The sequence below is a fragment of the Trichophyton benhamiae genome (genome assembly GCF_000151125.1).
Source record: "Trichophyton benhamiae CBS 112371 chromosome Unknown Abenha-G-c-62g06.r1, whole genome shotgun sequence".
Taxonomy (NCBI): domain Eukaryota; kingdom Fungi; phylum Ascomycota; class Eurotiomycetes; order Onygenales; family Arthrodermataceae; genus Trichophyton; species Trichophyton benhamiae.
This window is the reverse complement of record NW_003315090.1, coordinates 313139-325830: the sequence shown is the minus strand read 5'-3', so window position 1 is coordinate 325830 and position 12692 is coordinate 313139. Positions and strand designations below refer to the sequence as shown.

General features: G+C 46.1%; 4 protein-coding genes across 4 annotated transcripts; 1 reads left to right on the top strand and 3 right to left on the bottom strand.

Annotated features, from left to right (window-relative positions):
* Positions 1 to 390: 390 nt before the first annotated feature.
* Positions 391 to 2298, bottom strand: ARB_02049 (ferric-chelate reductase (Fre2), putative; the record flags this gene model as incomplete). Its single annotated transcript, XM_003011774.1, has 5 exons — positions 391 to 1534; positions 1593 to 1714; positions 1785 to 1840; positions 1907 to 2139; positions 2201 to 2298. 5 exons carry the CDS (start codon positions 2296 to 2298, stop codon positions 391 to 393), a joined length of 1653 nt encoding a protein of 550 aa, XP_003011820.1.
* Positions 2299 to 2674: 376 nt separating this feature from the next.
* On the bottom strand, positions 2675 to 3136 carry ARB_02048 (uncharacterized protein; the record flags this gene model as incomplete). The annotated part of the gene is made up of 1 exon (XM_003011773.1): positions 2675 to 3136. One exon carries the CDS (start codon positions 3134 to 3136, stop codon positions 2675 to 2677), a length of 462 nt encoding a protein of 153 aa, XP_003011819.1.
* Positions 3137 to 5982: 2846 nt separating this feature from the next.
* Positions 5983 to 7128, top strand: ARB_02047 (uncharacterized protein; the record flags this gene model as incomplete). Its single annotated transcript, XM_003011772.1, has 2 exons — positions 5983 to 6375; positions 6430 to 7128. The coding sequence occupies 2 exons, from the start codon at positions 5983 to 5985 to the stop codon at positions 7126 to 7128; spliced, it is 1092 nt and encodes a 363-aa protein (XP_003011818.1).
* Positions 7129 to 10858: 3730 nt separating this feature from the next.
* ARB_02046 (uncharacterized protein) lies at positions 10859 to 12311 on the bottom strand (the record flags this gene model as incomplete). Its single annotated transcript, XM_003011771.1, has 2 exons — positions 10859 to 11096; positions 11158 to 12311. The coding sequence occupies 2 exons, from the start codon at positions 12309 to 12311 to the stop codon at positions 10859 to 10861; spliced, it is 1392 nt and encodes a 463-aa protein (XP_003011817.1).
* Between the last annotated feature and the right edge of the window lie 381 nt (positions 12312 to 12692).

The following is a 12692-nucleotide window of genomic DNA, read 5'->3' as shown; positions in this document are numbered from 1 at the left end:
CCTAGTAATTGCAGGCTCGTGGTAGGCAGGCTGGGTCGTGGACCGTTACAAGTCGAGGATTAAGGTCTAGTTACCATCAACCGGGGTCCCCAACCAGTTTAATCAGTTACACGTGATGACTATCAGCTCTGGCCGCTCCCCTAGGTGTGCAAGGCCGGATCAATAACTACTTAAATCCTTAATCGTTCGTAATTAATAATGACAGCTCTATATATAAATCCAAGGTCTAACTATATACTTCTCACCCTCGCTCCATAGCAGAAATACTACCACAGAAACACATACTTCTGAACAAACATCAAACAATTCAAAAGTCTGCAAGGCAATAAATGACCAAACAATGAATGCAAATGGAGAAATAGTCATCAGCCCTCGCAGATCTGTTAAGGGCTACCAACTGTACGCATCCTCAATGTATCTGATTTGCCGATATCCCTGGAGCATAGCCTTGTGGATTGCCTCTCTTGCTTCGTCTGCTAGACTATCCGGACCGCAGACAAGTACAGCAAGCCGCGAGTTGGCCGCATTTGCGCTTTTTGCCCGCTCCAAAATAATAGACTTAGTATCTGGTCTCCCATATTTCACCTCGTATTTCGGAATTGCAGTGAGAGACTTCAGTCTGGAGTCCTTGGTCAGCTCATCTAGAACATTAGTGTCCAAGGACGACGTTGTGTTCGTGCAGGCTAGGGAAGGAACGGCAGACGCAGCACTCTTGTCACCATTCGTCAAATAGAAGGAAGCAGAAAAGTCACCACGCTCAAGGGCGGGCTGTAGCTCCCTAGAGGCCACATTGTGAACGTAGGAAGCCTGTCTCGCTGACCAAACAAGTGTCATATCCTTTGTACATGTACCTGTTCCGGTCGCAGATGTGCGTCGGATATGATCCTGGATATAAGGCACAGCAGCAGCAATACCTGTACCACCAACGATAAATAGAACCGATTCGTATGCCCACAGAGGAGCAGAGTCACCATATGGGCCTTCTAATAGCAACGTAGTGGAGATAGCAGTGCCACTGGACTTCAAGCATTGGTCACGAAGTTGGCGAGTCCACCCATTATACGGTCGTATCCAAAATACGTAGGTTGTCTCATTGGATGGGCTACCTTCTGGATTTTGGTCCTTGGAAACGTTGGCGACCTGCTGCATTTCATCACTTTTGCTGTTCTCAACTGGAGAAGAAGAGCCAGTCTCTGAAAGTTTCTCAATGGCCACTTTGGAAGTCTCGGCCCATGCCCCGAGGGTGAATGGATGACTCTCATACCCAGTCCATCTGAAGGGCTGGTACAGAAAGTAATACCGTCCAGGCTTTTGAGAAATACCGGTTGCAGCTGGTGTTACCTCCAGCCTGATGATATCTGAAACTTCGTCGTAGTAAGCAACAGAGCTCGTGTGTTGAAGGCCACCTCCAGCGAATCGAACACGAAGGTTACAGTATATGATTCGAATAATGCGCAGAGTCCTCTCAAAGCCCCATATAGCAACAAGTGGCCAAAGGTAAGGGTCGTATTCGCCTCCATAGACTGATACGTGGCTAACATAACAAAATGAGCAGGTGTTGTGAAAGATATTACATTCCGGCTGAAACTTACTAAAACATGGATATAATTGTCACAGTAGATAGTGCAATGTGGATGAGTAAGAACAACTCATATGTTTTCCTTCGGAGCCATAGGCATGAGAATATTACCAGGAAACTCATTACCACAGTTCCCTGTAGATTCATTAGTAAAGCCCCGGTTAATTGTTATTTAGGTATGTGGATCATTTAGGAATGCACTAACCACAACACCCATGCAAAACCATTTTTCTGTAAATCGTTTGATATATATTCCCGAGCCTAAATAACAGAAGGAAATTGGTCAGCCAAGTTTTCTTTGCATCTTCCAAATACGGCTACACTAACCTATTAAGAAGAAGAATATTGTAAATGCGATGGAATGGGCAATGGCAAGTAGGGTTGCGGCTAGAGCAGCCTGTCTATGGAAGATATTGAACATTCGGAAGCTCCAGCCTGTGGCCCAAAGGAATATATTGTTCCTTCCTGCAAACATCCAGGCGAGGGGCAAATTTGCGAAGGAAAGCACGCCAGTACGACCGGCAATATACCGGCATAGTTGTGCATTTGTTTTTGGTATGCTATAGATAAGAATGTAGTCGTTAGCAGGGTTCCCACAAAGCTAAACTGAGGCAAACATACTTTAAATTCCCAGCAAAAAGGTCATAGTTGACACAGCACAGGATCGCAATGATAAGCCAATACGAGAATATCACAATTGCTTCTATTCTGGTTGGCATGTCACACCCGTACAGTGTTCGCAAGTGATAAGATCCAAAAGTGCTCGGGATTGTCAGATGTGTTTGAATCCAGTCGGAGAGATACAAAAACGGCCTGAAAACCCGATGAGGATTTTTGAGCTTAAGATCATAGCTGCCCTCCAAGTCACTCCTCTTCGTCCTCGACTGCCTAAAAAATGCCCACTTGCAGAAGTTGTTGATCATTCCAAGGACTAAAACCGTACCCCAAATGCCATACATAGCAAATCTAGACCAAGGTCAGTGAAAAAGAAGATGGAATAAAAGACACAACCATTAGAATATAAATGTTTACCCATAGTGGTGACGGTGCTTCACTTCAGTATTATTGACGACCTATGCGTTGTCAGCATCTCTTCTATACTTTTTGAGTTAGAGGCTTCCATACAACTGTCTTCAATGAAAGATCGAAAAATTTCTTGGAAATCAGAACCGGTGTGTTGACCTTTTTCTCTGGCGATATTTCTCCGTTTTCGATAACTTTCATTTTAGCAATAGTTTCGTCGGTGAGGTTGGCAGCAAAGTCTGACATCGGTAGCAAAGGCTGAGAGATGCGCCGCTGACAATTCTCCTCAAGAACGCCGACTCCGGAAAGTATTTCTTCGGGTTGGCAGTACACTTTTGCGGATGCGTATATAGATGCTACCTTCAAACGGTTCCGGCAGTACATAACCCATTGTTTTTTGCCAGCAGGACCGGCAAATTTTATAGGTTTATACGCCCTGTAAACGGCAGAAAAGCAGATTTCATTGTTTGCCAGTTCCCTTGATGAAACAATCCTTATAAACAAGGCCCCTAGAAGAAGCTTGAACAAAAACATAGTGTCGACTTCAAATTTTCCCCTGTCCAAGGAAATCGTATCGACGGGATACAATAGGGGAAGGAAAGAAAAGTCAAAAGCCGCATTAACTCGACATAAAGGCTCTTTCTAGTCTACCATAACCAGAGGCTGCCCAGGGTAATATATAAGTTACAGCCCTAGTTATGAATTCGCCTAACTCGGGGCAACCGGAGAACCCTTGGCCCTAGGTCTTGTATTAAGAGCATGCCGTGAGAAGACTCAATAGAACCACTGTTGGTTCTCTTATTTCTCCTCTTTACCGGGAATAGCATGACCCACAGATAAAATATTGAAAAATTCTGCGGTCCCGAACAAAGCAGACTACCTGGGTCCTTTCGACCCCGTCCACGATGGGCTCGCCCGGCCGGTTGTAGTTGAGTAGTTGTCTTTCTCAACTGCGCCGAGATACCGGGACCATTCCACGCATGGGTATGACTGAGATTTCGCATTTGCCACACGAATCAGTCCACATTGTGAGTGGGGTATTTTAGTTGACTACCCTTCGAGGTCATATACTCATGGAGAGAATAGTGTGTTATCCCCCCTCTTTTTTGAGAACCGCTCAAAAAAAAAGACCAAAATAAAGCAAAATATCAATCAATGCCAGATTGATATGGAGCAATTGTACCATGATAGCTGTTTGTATGTCGAATTTTAACCAAGTTGTTGATTGATTCTAACTCCATATGAGTGTACGGAGTTGAGGATGCAGAATTGGTCGTTCTCTTTTTAAGGTTTTCTATCGCCAAGCTTGTTGATAATTAGCGGATCAGATAACTTATTAACCAATTAGCATCCTCCATTACGTATTAATTCACTCATGAGGTAAGCAGTTAACTGAATGGATCTTATCAGATTTCGATATCTACAAAATCTTATCTAATCAATCTTGGTCACTACTGAGTGGACGGTATGGAATATCCTTCCTATAACCCGAGCGACGATACATCGCATAATTACATGGGCGAAAAAAATAACTTTCTTAGAGAAAAGCCAAGTCCGTAACTACAACGCCGCCGCTTTTCAAAATTCCAGCTCCTGATTTTACTCCGAAACAAACACCGAAGTTATTTCTCGTGTCTTCAAGGAGGATGGGTCAAACAGGATTCAGGTTAAGTATAATCTCATTATTGAGGGGTTATAGTTGTATACACAGTCAGTGTTGTGGTTAGAAGCTTAAATTGGAAAGACCATGCATATCCTTGTGGGCTTCAGTGCATAATTAAATTAACTACGCTACCTAAGCCATTTGTGACCGTTACAACCGTCCCCCGTAGAAAAATCGCCCACTACGCAACAGCTGATGAAGATAGCGGGGTCATTTCCTGCATATAGTGGTGGCCTACCGAACACGTGTGATATAGTTTGTTCACCAATATACACACAACGGATACCAAAGGGTATAAAAACCAAGGTCAAGTAAGGTATAATACCCGCCGAAACTCGGGATTAATTGAAACATTGAGGAAGGAGGGATCGGAAGTGCAAGTTCCGCAATGACCTTGTTAGTTCTGGGAACGTATCCGCAGGTGGCTGGCCGTAATTCAAGAGTCAACCGAAGGCCGAGTAGGGCCAGAATAGGCGCTACATATATCTTGCATTAACATACAAGACTTTGACCGCGAGATTCATGATGATGATTGGAGGTTATCCCAGCGTTCTCGAGAGACTTTGCGCAAGAAGTGTACCCAAATCGTATGGATACAGCCAGGGCGCTAATGGCGCTCAAATTTCGGGCCGTAGCTCATGTAACTATGCCTTGTCTTGAACTGTTGAAATCGGATTTCCTCGACATCAGGGTATATTCTCTGTTCCCCTAAGACAGCCGCATGGCCAGAATCCTAGGTCACTTTCTACGTATAACTACCAACTGGATCGGTTTATATAACCTCGCCATAGAAAACCATACTTCGGTCCATGTTTCTGGCCAGGGTAACTAAAGGAATATCTGACCTTGATGTACATGGGCAGTTCGGGGACACTCTAGTTCAAGCTGTTTACGCTATCCAGGATTGGCTTGAATCTCATATATCTGGATGACTGTGGATATAATGATTCGTTCAATCTTGGTAATTAGACCAGGCTTGCCTCGGCTGTATGGAAGTCCCATCCTTATCTGAATTTAGCGGTCTAGTCAAGGAGATAACGGTAAATGTGGGGGTTCGAAATCAGCAGTCCTCAACACAGTCGCTGGAGGATCTAAATGGGGGTAATTTCATAACTTTTTGGTTCTGGTATCGTCAGTTTCACTATCTGTCCTTTGCCTCTTTACTCTCCTATCAGCTGTGCCAGTACACGAAAGTGGGCTACGAACGAAGAATCCGGCAGCAAATTAGTTAACAACAATCCTTGTTGTCTAATGAATGGATCAATAGCCTGGTTAAGAGGATATGGTACGCGAATTGGATCCTGGACTCGAATTGAGCTCCCATGGCATATATCCCATTAAAGGGCTTACCATTATGAGGGTATTTTTGGGTGGTGATAAACCTCTCACTGGAAGAATTGTGCAAATTAAAAGCACGATGTCGAACTCGGTGGCTTCTCATAGAAACGGCCAGCTTGGCGTGTGTGTCATGTGACCACAACGCAGAGCTGGCCCAAGCGTCTTTCAGGTAGCCAAAAATGCAATTGAACACTCAATCACAAGCAAGGATATCAACTATCAACTCGTTTTAACAAACTGATTAACCCTGAAAGCTGGCTTACCTGGCGGCGCAAGTTTATACACTCGCCGGTCAAGCATCCGTTACCGAGATCACACCTACTTTTTAACCAACTTCTCGAATACCCTTCCGTAAACCCCCACCTAGAGCGTTATCGACATGTCGTCAACCGCCGTGGTAGGGGACGACGACGTCTTGGAGCCTACCCTACAATGTCTGTTAGACCATAAGACCCTTCGATGGATATTTGTCGGTGGAAAGGGCGGAGTCGGCAAAACTACAACTTCATGCTCGCTGGCCATACAACTTTCCAAAGTGCGGAAGTCTGTGCTTCTTATATCCACGGATCCTGCTCATAATTTAAGTGATGCTTTCGGCCAGAAATTTGGCAAGGAAGCTAGACTTATTGATGGATATGATAATCTGAGCGCTATGGAGATTGACCCCAATGGAAGCATTCAGGATTTAATGGCTAGTGGGGGCGGTGACGGAAATGACGATGCCATGGGCGGGTTTGGTCTAGGTGGAATGATGCAAGACCTGGCTTTTAGTGTAAGTATCAGCCACAATATCTCTTCGTTGAAAGCTGCTAAAGTTCCGTGTTAGATACCTGGTGTCGATGAAGCCATGTCCTTTGCAGAGGTTTTGAAGCAAGTCAAATCTTTATCATATGAAGTTATTGTCTTTGACACCGCTCCTACCGGCCATACTCTTCGGTTCCTGCAGTTCCCAACCGTGTTAGAAAAGGCCCTTTCCAAACTATCGCAGCTTTCTGGCCAATTTGGCCCCATGCTTAACTCGGTCCTCGGTGCTCGTGGCGGCCTACCAGGCGGGCAAAATCTTGACGATGTGCTATCAAAAATGGAATCACTACGAGAAACTATTGCGGAGGTTAACTCTCAGTTTAAGGATGCTGATATGACCACCTTTGTCTGCGTGTGCATTGCCGAGTTCTTGTCCTTGTATGAGACTGAGCGCATGATACAGGAGCTGACGAGCTATAACATTGATACCCATTGCATTGTTGTCAATCAGCTTTTGTTTCCCGGGAAAGATAATGCGTGCCAACAGTGTGGCGCAAGACGAAAAATGCAAAAAAAGTATTTGAATGAGATTAATGAGCTGTACGAAGATTTTAACGTTGTCAGGATGCCACTGCTCGTTGAAGAGGTCCGTGGGAGAGAAAAGTTGGAAAAGTATGACTACACCACCCTATTTTATATATTCAGAAGTAAACTGACTTGTTCGCCTTGTAGTTTCAGTGACATGCTGATCCACCCTTTCCAGCCAGCCCACGAGGATTAGAGTGACGAAACTATAGAAAAACAGGAAATTTACAGAAAAAGAAAATTATACAGGGCTCGTGGTAATCGAAGAAGGTGGTAAAAACATGAGTGTTTCCCCCATTCTTACATGGTATAGGAGAATATATCTAATTTTTTTTTTTTTTTTTTCTAATAGAAATTACCCAGCCGACCAATAAATGTATTTTCTTCACTGACCAATCAGTACGAAGCGCTTACACCTGACAATCTTTAGTGCTATCTCCGTTGAAAAAAGCGAGAGAACGACGCAATAATTATAAACCGAACCAGGTGAAACGGGTAATGCGCCTTATATTTGCAATGGTTGACTCTTGATGCATTGCTCAAGGGGGCCTGGATGGAGCTGGAGAAACGGATGGAAGCACAGGGTCGCATACATAAATATATCCGCCCTGCTTAGAATAAGCTTGACCCATCCACACACAATGTGAACCCTCAAACTGCGGAGAGGCTGCGACTTGATAATTCCACCAAACTACTCCGTATAATAGCCCTGTCTTCATCTTATCAAGATCCGGCCGGTGGTCATCTGCTAGAAATACCCAAGCCAGGAACTTGCTTGGCTTTCGTCGTGAATATGGACAACGGTTGGCCCACAATGGACGTAGGGTTTTGTCCCTATCTAGTTTCTCTCACAAATCCACTGCAACCGCGCCTTCTAAGCGAACTAGAACTCTCGGGTCCATCCGGAGCCTCCTGAGAGACGGCTCACGAGGCACGCCCTGTGCATGGCGGTCAAGATAGAGCGAGATTTGAGTTATCTACGGGAAATACGAAAAGGAGGACATTACTTGTATTCCTCGGGAGAGGATTTGACCCATGATGTATGGTCGGTTTGGATCGCCATTCGTGGAACACTCCTTGAGTGGAATTACGTTCTGTACTCTGTACTTGTTTTTTCCTTGAGTGCTTATTGACTCGGATGCACAATGCAGCTGATGCTAGTGGAAATAGAGATATGACCTCATTTCACATCTCCCTGTGGGAACAAAGCAGGCAGCAAGAGCTATGAGGAGCAAGGGTTCTTTTCGATACACCTATCCATGCAATCAGATGGATCTATGGAGGAACTACGAAAGAAAAAGTAGCTGAGATCGCCCAGCGCCGTTGATGCACTATCTCGAAAATGATGGCTACTAGTATGTATAAGTTTGCCATCTATGAAAGATGCTTTCGACGGGCACGTCTCTATTGACTATCCTTGCACGCATCTTAGGTAGTTAAGCCTTCCTTTGGAAGCGTGCCATTTATAAGGCTGGGGCAGGGTTATCCAGCATAGGCAGGCCTTCACGCACTCAGGCATCGGGTGGCAAGGCCAGGACACTTCCCCTAGAAAGGGGAATTTAGCTGGAGATGCTGGGGATTCTTTATGCGCCTAACTAGCCAACAGTGAGTCCCACAGGAGCTTTCTACCAATGCGACAATGGGATAGAGACAAGTCAAGGCAAAGCACGCTCGTTCATGGGCTCCAGGGGAAAGGACAATAGGATCCTTTCCCTTCCGGTACGGAGTATCTAGCTGTATCAGTTGCCACTGGCCAGTCCGCTTCACTAAGGAGGCGCCTGTCAGAACAACTTCAGCACTGCCGATGGCTTGTCTTCTCCCCCTTTTCCCACCTTTTTCATTCATACGGATGCCTGCCGACTCGCTGGCGCCAAAGCGTCTTGGGCGAAGACCCGAACTAGGCAGTCTGGTCAACAAAACCTGCACACAAAAGAGGAGCGAAAACTTGCGAATCTGCAAACGCCACGACTGGGACAGGGGGCGTGCAGCGGTAAATGAATATTAGCTGCACGCAGCCCACAACGATCGGAGGCCTGTACGAGCGTGAGTGGATGTGCTGAAGCCTTGTGCTCGCTGGGTGAAGCCTCACTTCGAAGCTGTGGTCGAGAGCTGAGGAAAGGCCGAGCGCGCAGGGATCAGCTGACCTGGGTGGCCCTTGGCTGACGTAAGAGAATAGGGGCGCCTTTTTGCTCCCTGGAAAGTCGGCGGGAAATATATAAGACGGAGAGAGACGCCCGCCGGCGCTGCGTGCTTGCTCTCTGCTCTCCCGTCTCTTTGGCTGGCTACGAGGAAGAAGCACCGCTGTGTACGAAGCTGGCCGTGTGATGGACGACAACTAGTCTGCTGTTTCCCCCGTCTTTTTCTGTCTACCTCCCTTCATCTTTTGCAGAAGATGAACGTCTGAGTGTGTTGAACATCCGTCCTCAATACACGCTGCACTGCACGGCACAACCACCCCCTGCCTGTGACCGAGTCATAGATAGTCTATATCTATACCTTTGTATCCTGCGTCCGCTTTGTACTCTCTTCATCTACTCTCTCTCGTCGTCTTGTCTTTTTTTTTTTTGTCTGCTCTTGTTTTCTTCACGTTTCCCCCCTGTCAACGCTTCTCAAGCTACCCCCTGAAACCACGGCGTCCAGTCAAGAAACAGAACAAAGGACAAGGAAAAATGTCACAGCCCGAGCAGTACTGGCTACCAGGCTATGAGCTATCTCGACAAGTCATTCTCAGCAATATCCACATCTTTCTCGGCCCGACGGCGTCCGCGAGGCCATATACCTACCATGTATGGAACCTCCAACCTTTCACTAGTGGATGTATAACTCTTCCGTTTTCCACGTTTCCTGACACTCTAATTCTAGGGCCGAGATGGATACCTAGTCACTGGAAGCAGACTCACCCAAGTACGTCATGCCCTTCTCTCCCTACTGGTGCGGCCTACTTCCATATCTGTGGACCGATTTGCCTAATGATGTGACCGCAGCAACAAATCGACGACCTGAAGAGTATGTCTAAGAAGTTTGAACTGGACCAGACGATAAAGACAATGCAGTTGTCAAGTAGCCACGAAGAAGCAGGTGACCCAGCCACTCAGACCTCCATCCATAAGCCTGTGCCGGTGTCCATTTCCAGAGGCCGTGAGCGAAATAGAGACCGAGATCGGGGAAGAGAACATCGTTCTTATGATCGTGGGTCACGATCGAGGCGATACCGGTGTTGAATACAACAGGGCACGACATGATCTTGGATATATTCATTATGTCCACGGATCTACTTACTGTACGAAGCATACAGTACACATCTTTGTTTCTTTCTTTCTTTCTTTTTTTCCTGGATATCCCCTTTTGACGCTTCTTTTCCCTCTATGGGTCGCTACGTTATGGTGCTTGGTGGCTTTCTACTTTTGCTTGAATAGACACACTGTTTTGATACAACTGTCGACGAAACTTCCCAATACGTTGTCCCTCCATATAGGTAGACTCGCTCTACTTTGGAGTTTAATATCTTATATAGGTCCATAATGGGTCAATCGAAGTAAAAAACATGTGAACAGTTAAGGCATAAATCTCGTTTACCATTGAAACTAAAATGTTTAAGAAACCTATGCATAGACAAGAGTATGCAGACCGTTAACACACACAACACACGGGATTAACTTGAAAAACGCCCACCCAAAACATGTCAATCCGAGCAGCCGTTCCATATGGCGAAGGGATTGAAGGAAAGAAAACATAGGTTGGAAAGGAAGAAGACTAGAAGAGGAGTGTAAGGGTGTCGGCATCGGGACGAAAAAGAAGATGGGCTTTTGGATCATTCCTCCGTTCATCATAAACATTGACTTGAGTAAAAAATGAGGCAACCAAATCACGTCTAGTGTTGAGAATTAAATTAAATTTATTTGGCAACAGCCGAGCTAGAGATTATATTAGCAACTTCCCAGGAATATAAAAGGGATAATAAGAGCATACCTTAAGACTTGTGTTCGGAAGAAACCTCCCTTTGTCTTTTCGATGACTTGCTGATAGACTGACTGGGGAGGGTGGTTCATGAGAACAGTTCCTTCCTGATAATCGATCTTTGCATCAACACGGGTGTCGCGGATCAAGTTGACTATCCATTTCTCGCCTTCATTCTGACTTAGTCCAAGGCGAGTGGAGAGGTCACTATAGATTGGTTAGTATGCCATACGTAAAATAGCACGAGCTTAGTAAAAGAAAAACATACTTGATGTCAATTCTCTGGTGGATCTTGCAGTAGCTCTCTGATATTAAGTGTCTAGCAGACTCAACAAAGGCATCCGCCGCAGCAACAAGGAAGAAGTCACTCCGTAGAACTTCTTCAGCTTCACCAAGTTTCTTCTGGGCCTCTTCAAAATCGAAATCAATGTAGAGAGCCTTGATAAACTCGGTAATAGGATCCTGGTATTCATATTCTTCCTGTCGAACAACACGGATGAGATCCTTGAGTTGTTTCTGGTACAGGGCAGAGTTCTTGTGAGCGCGGCTTCGGTTGGTGATGACGGCGGCAGTGAGGTAGCGGAGGATCCAGGGGCATGCGGTTTGTATGGTGTTGATGTAGGCGGGGTGGAAAAACATATCTGTGAGCACATCACGGGCAGGCTCGTGGTTGAAGAATGGGAATAGAGACCAGTGGATGAGCCATGAGCGGTGCTGGAGCTGACCGAGCGGGTTGTTAAAGAGACGGGTATCAATCGAATCCTTGACCTTGGTGATTTCTTCCATGGCACCCTCCCAATTGGTAGTCAGGATTTCACAGGCGAGTTTTCCCCACGTAGCGGCAGCAACCTTGTCATTATCAGTGGAGAGGACACGGAACTGGTATAGAAGTTCAGCAGCGTTTCCATAGCTACCACAGCTGTACTGGAATCGCCCAAAATCGTAGAGAGTGTTGACCATCTCAATGGTCGCTCCGTGCTGCTCCTCAAGGAACTTCAAGTTGGCGGCCTTATCACTGCGCAGATTGCCTACTACAGCATCGTCCTGTAGCAACTCTGTGATCTTGCTGCTTGCATCAACGTAATGCTGCAGTTTCTGCACGACCTCTTCTCTCTTAGTAACGAATTCCTCTGGTACAGTATCTGAATCGTTGATTTCCTGCCACAGACTGGCAATATAGTCTGCCATGTTGGTATGCTTGAGGAGCTCATATTTCGACTTTGTGATCTGGTCGATAGCCTCCTCGTCCTCCTCCTGATTTGACGCAAACTCTAGCAGCGGGAAGATGAGCTGACGGTCGAGATATGGGATGAGCTTAGGGAGCAAATCGTGCTTTTTGGCGACCTCGTCGGCGGTGGCTGCAGACTGCGCGGCGGCATCCTTGAGCAGCGTGCTGGCTGATGTCGGGGCGTTGTCTGCCATGGTCACGGTCTCGCTCTTGCAATAGCCAGTCGGGGTATACCTTCGTGAAGCGGTCCGTCGTCTTCAGTCTCTCCGTCGTTCGTCCTGCGTCGTCTATCTTCGTTTATCGTCTTCGTCCCGCCAAAAATTAAATCGAACTTTTTGATGGTTTTTTTTACTTGTGTGGTGGAAGCAGAAGCGCTAGTGCCCGATCGGGTTAAGCGCAGAAAGCATCGGGTGACTTCGACTTTTTATATGAAAAAAGCGAGAAGGAAGAAGAAAAATCGACGTCGAGATAAGAAGAAGAGGACGCAGACAAAAATCGGAAGAGAGAGAGAGCTCTTTTGCCTGACAAAGAGACCTGGATGCTATAGAAGAGAAGCTCGGTCTAGCCAGACAGAC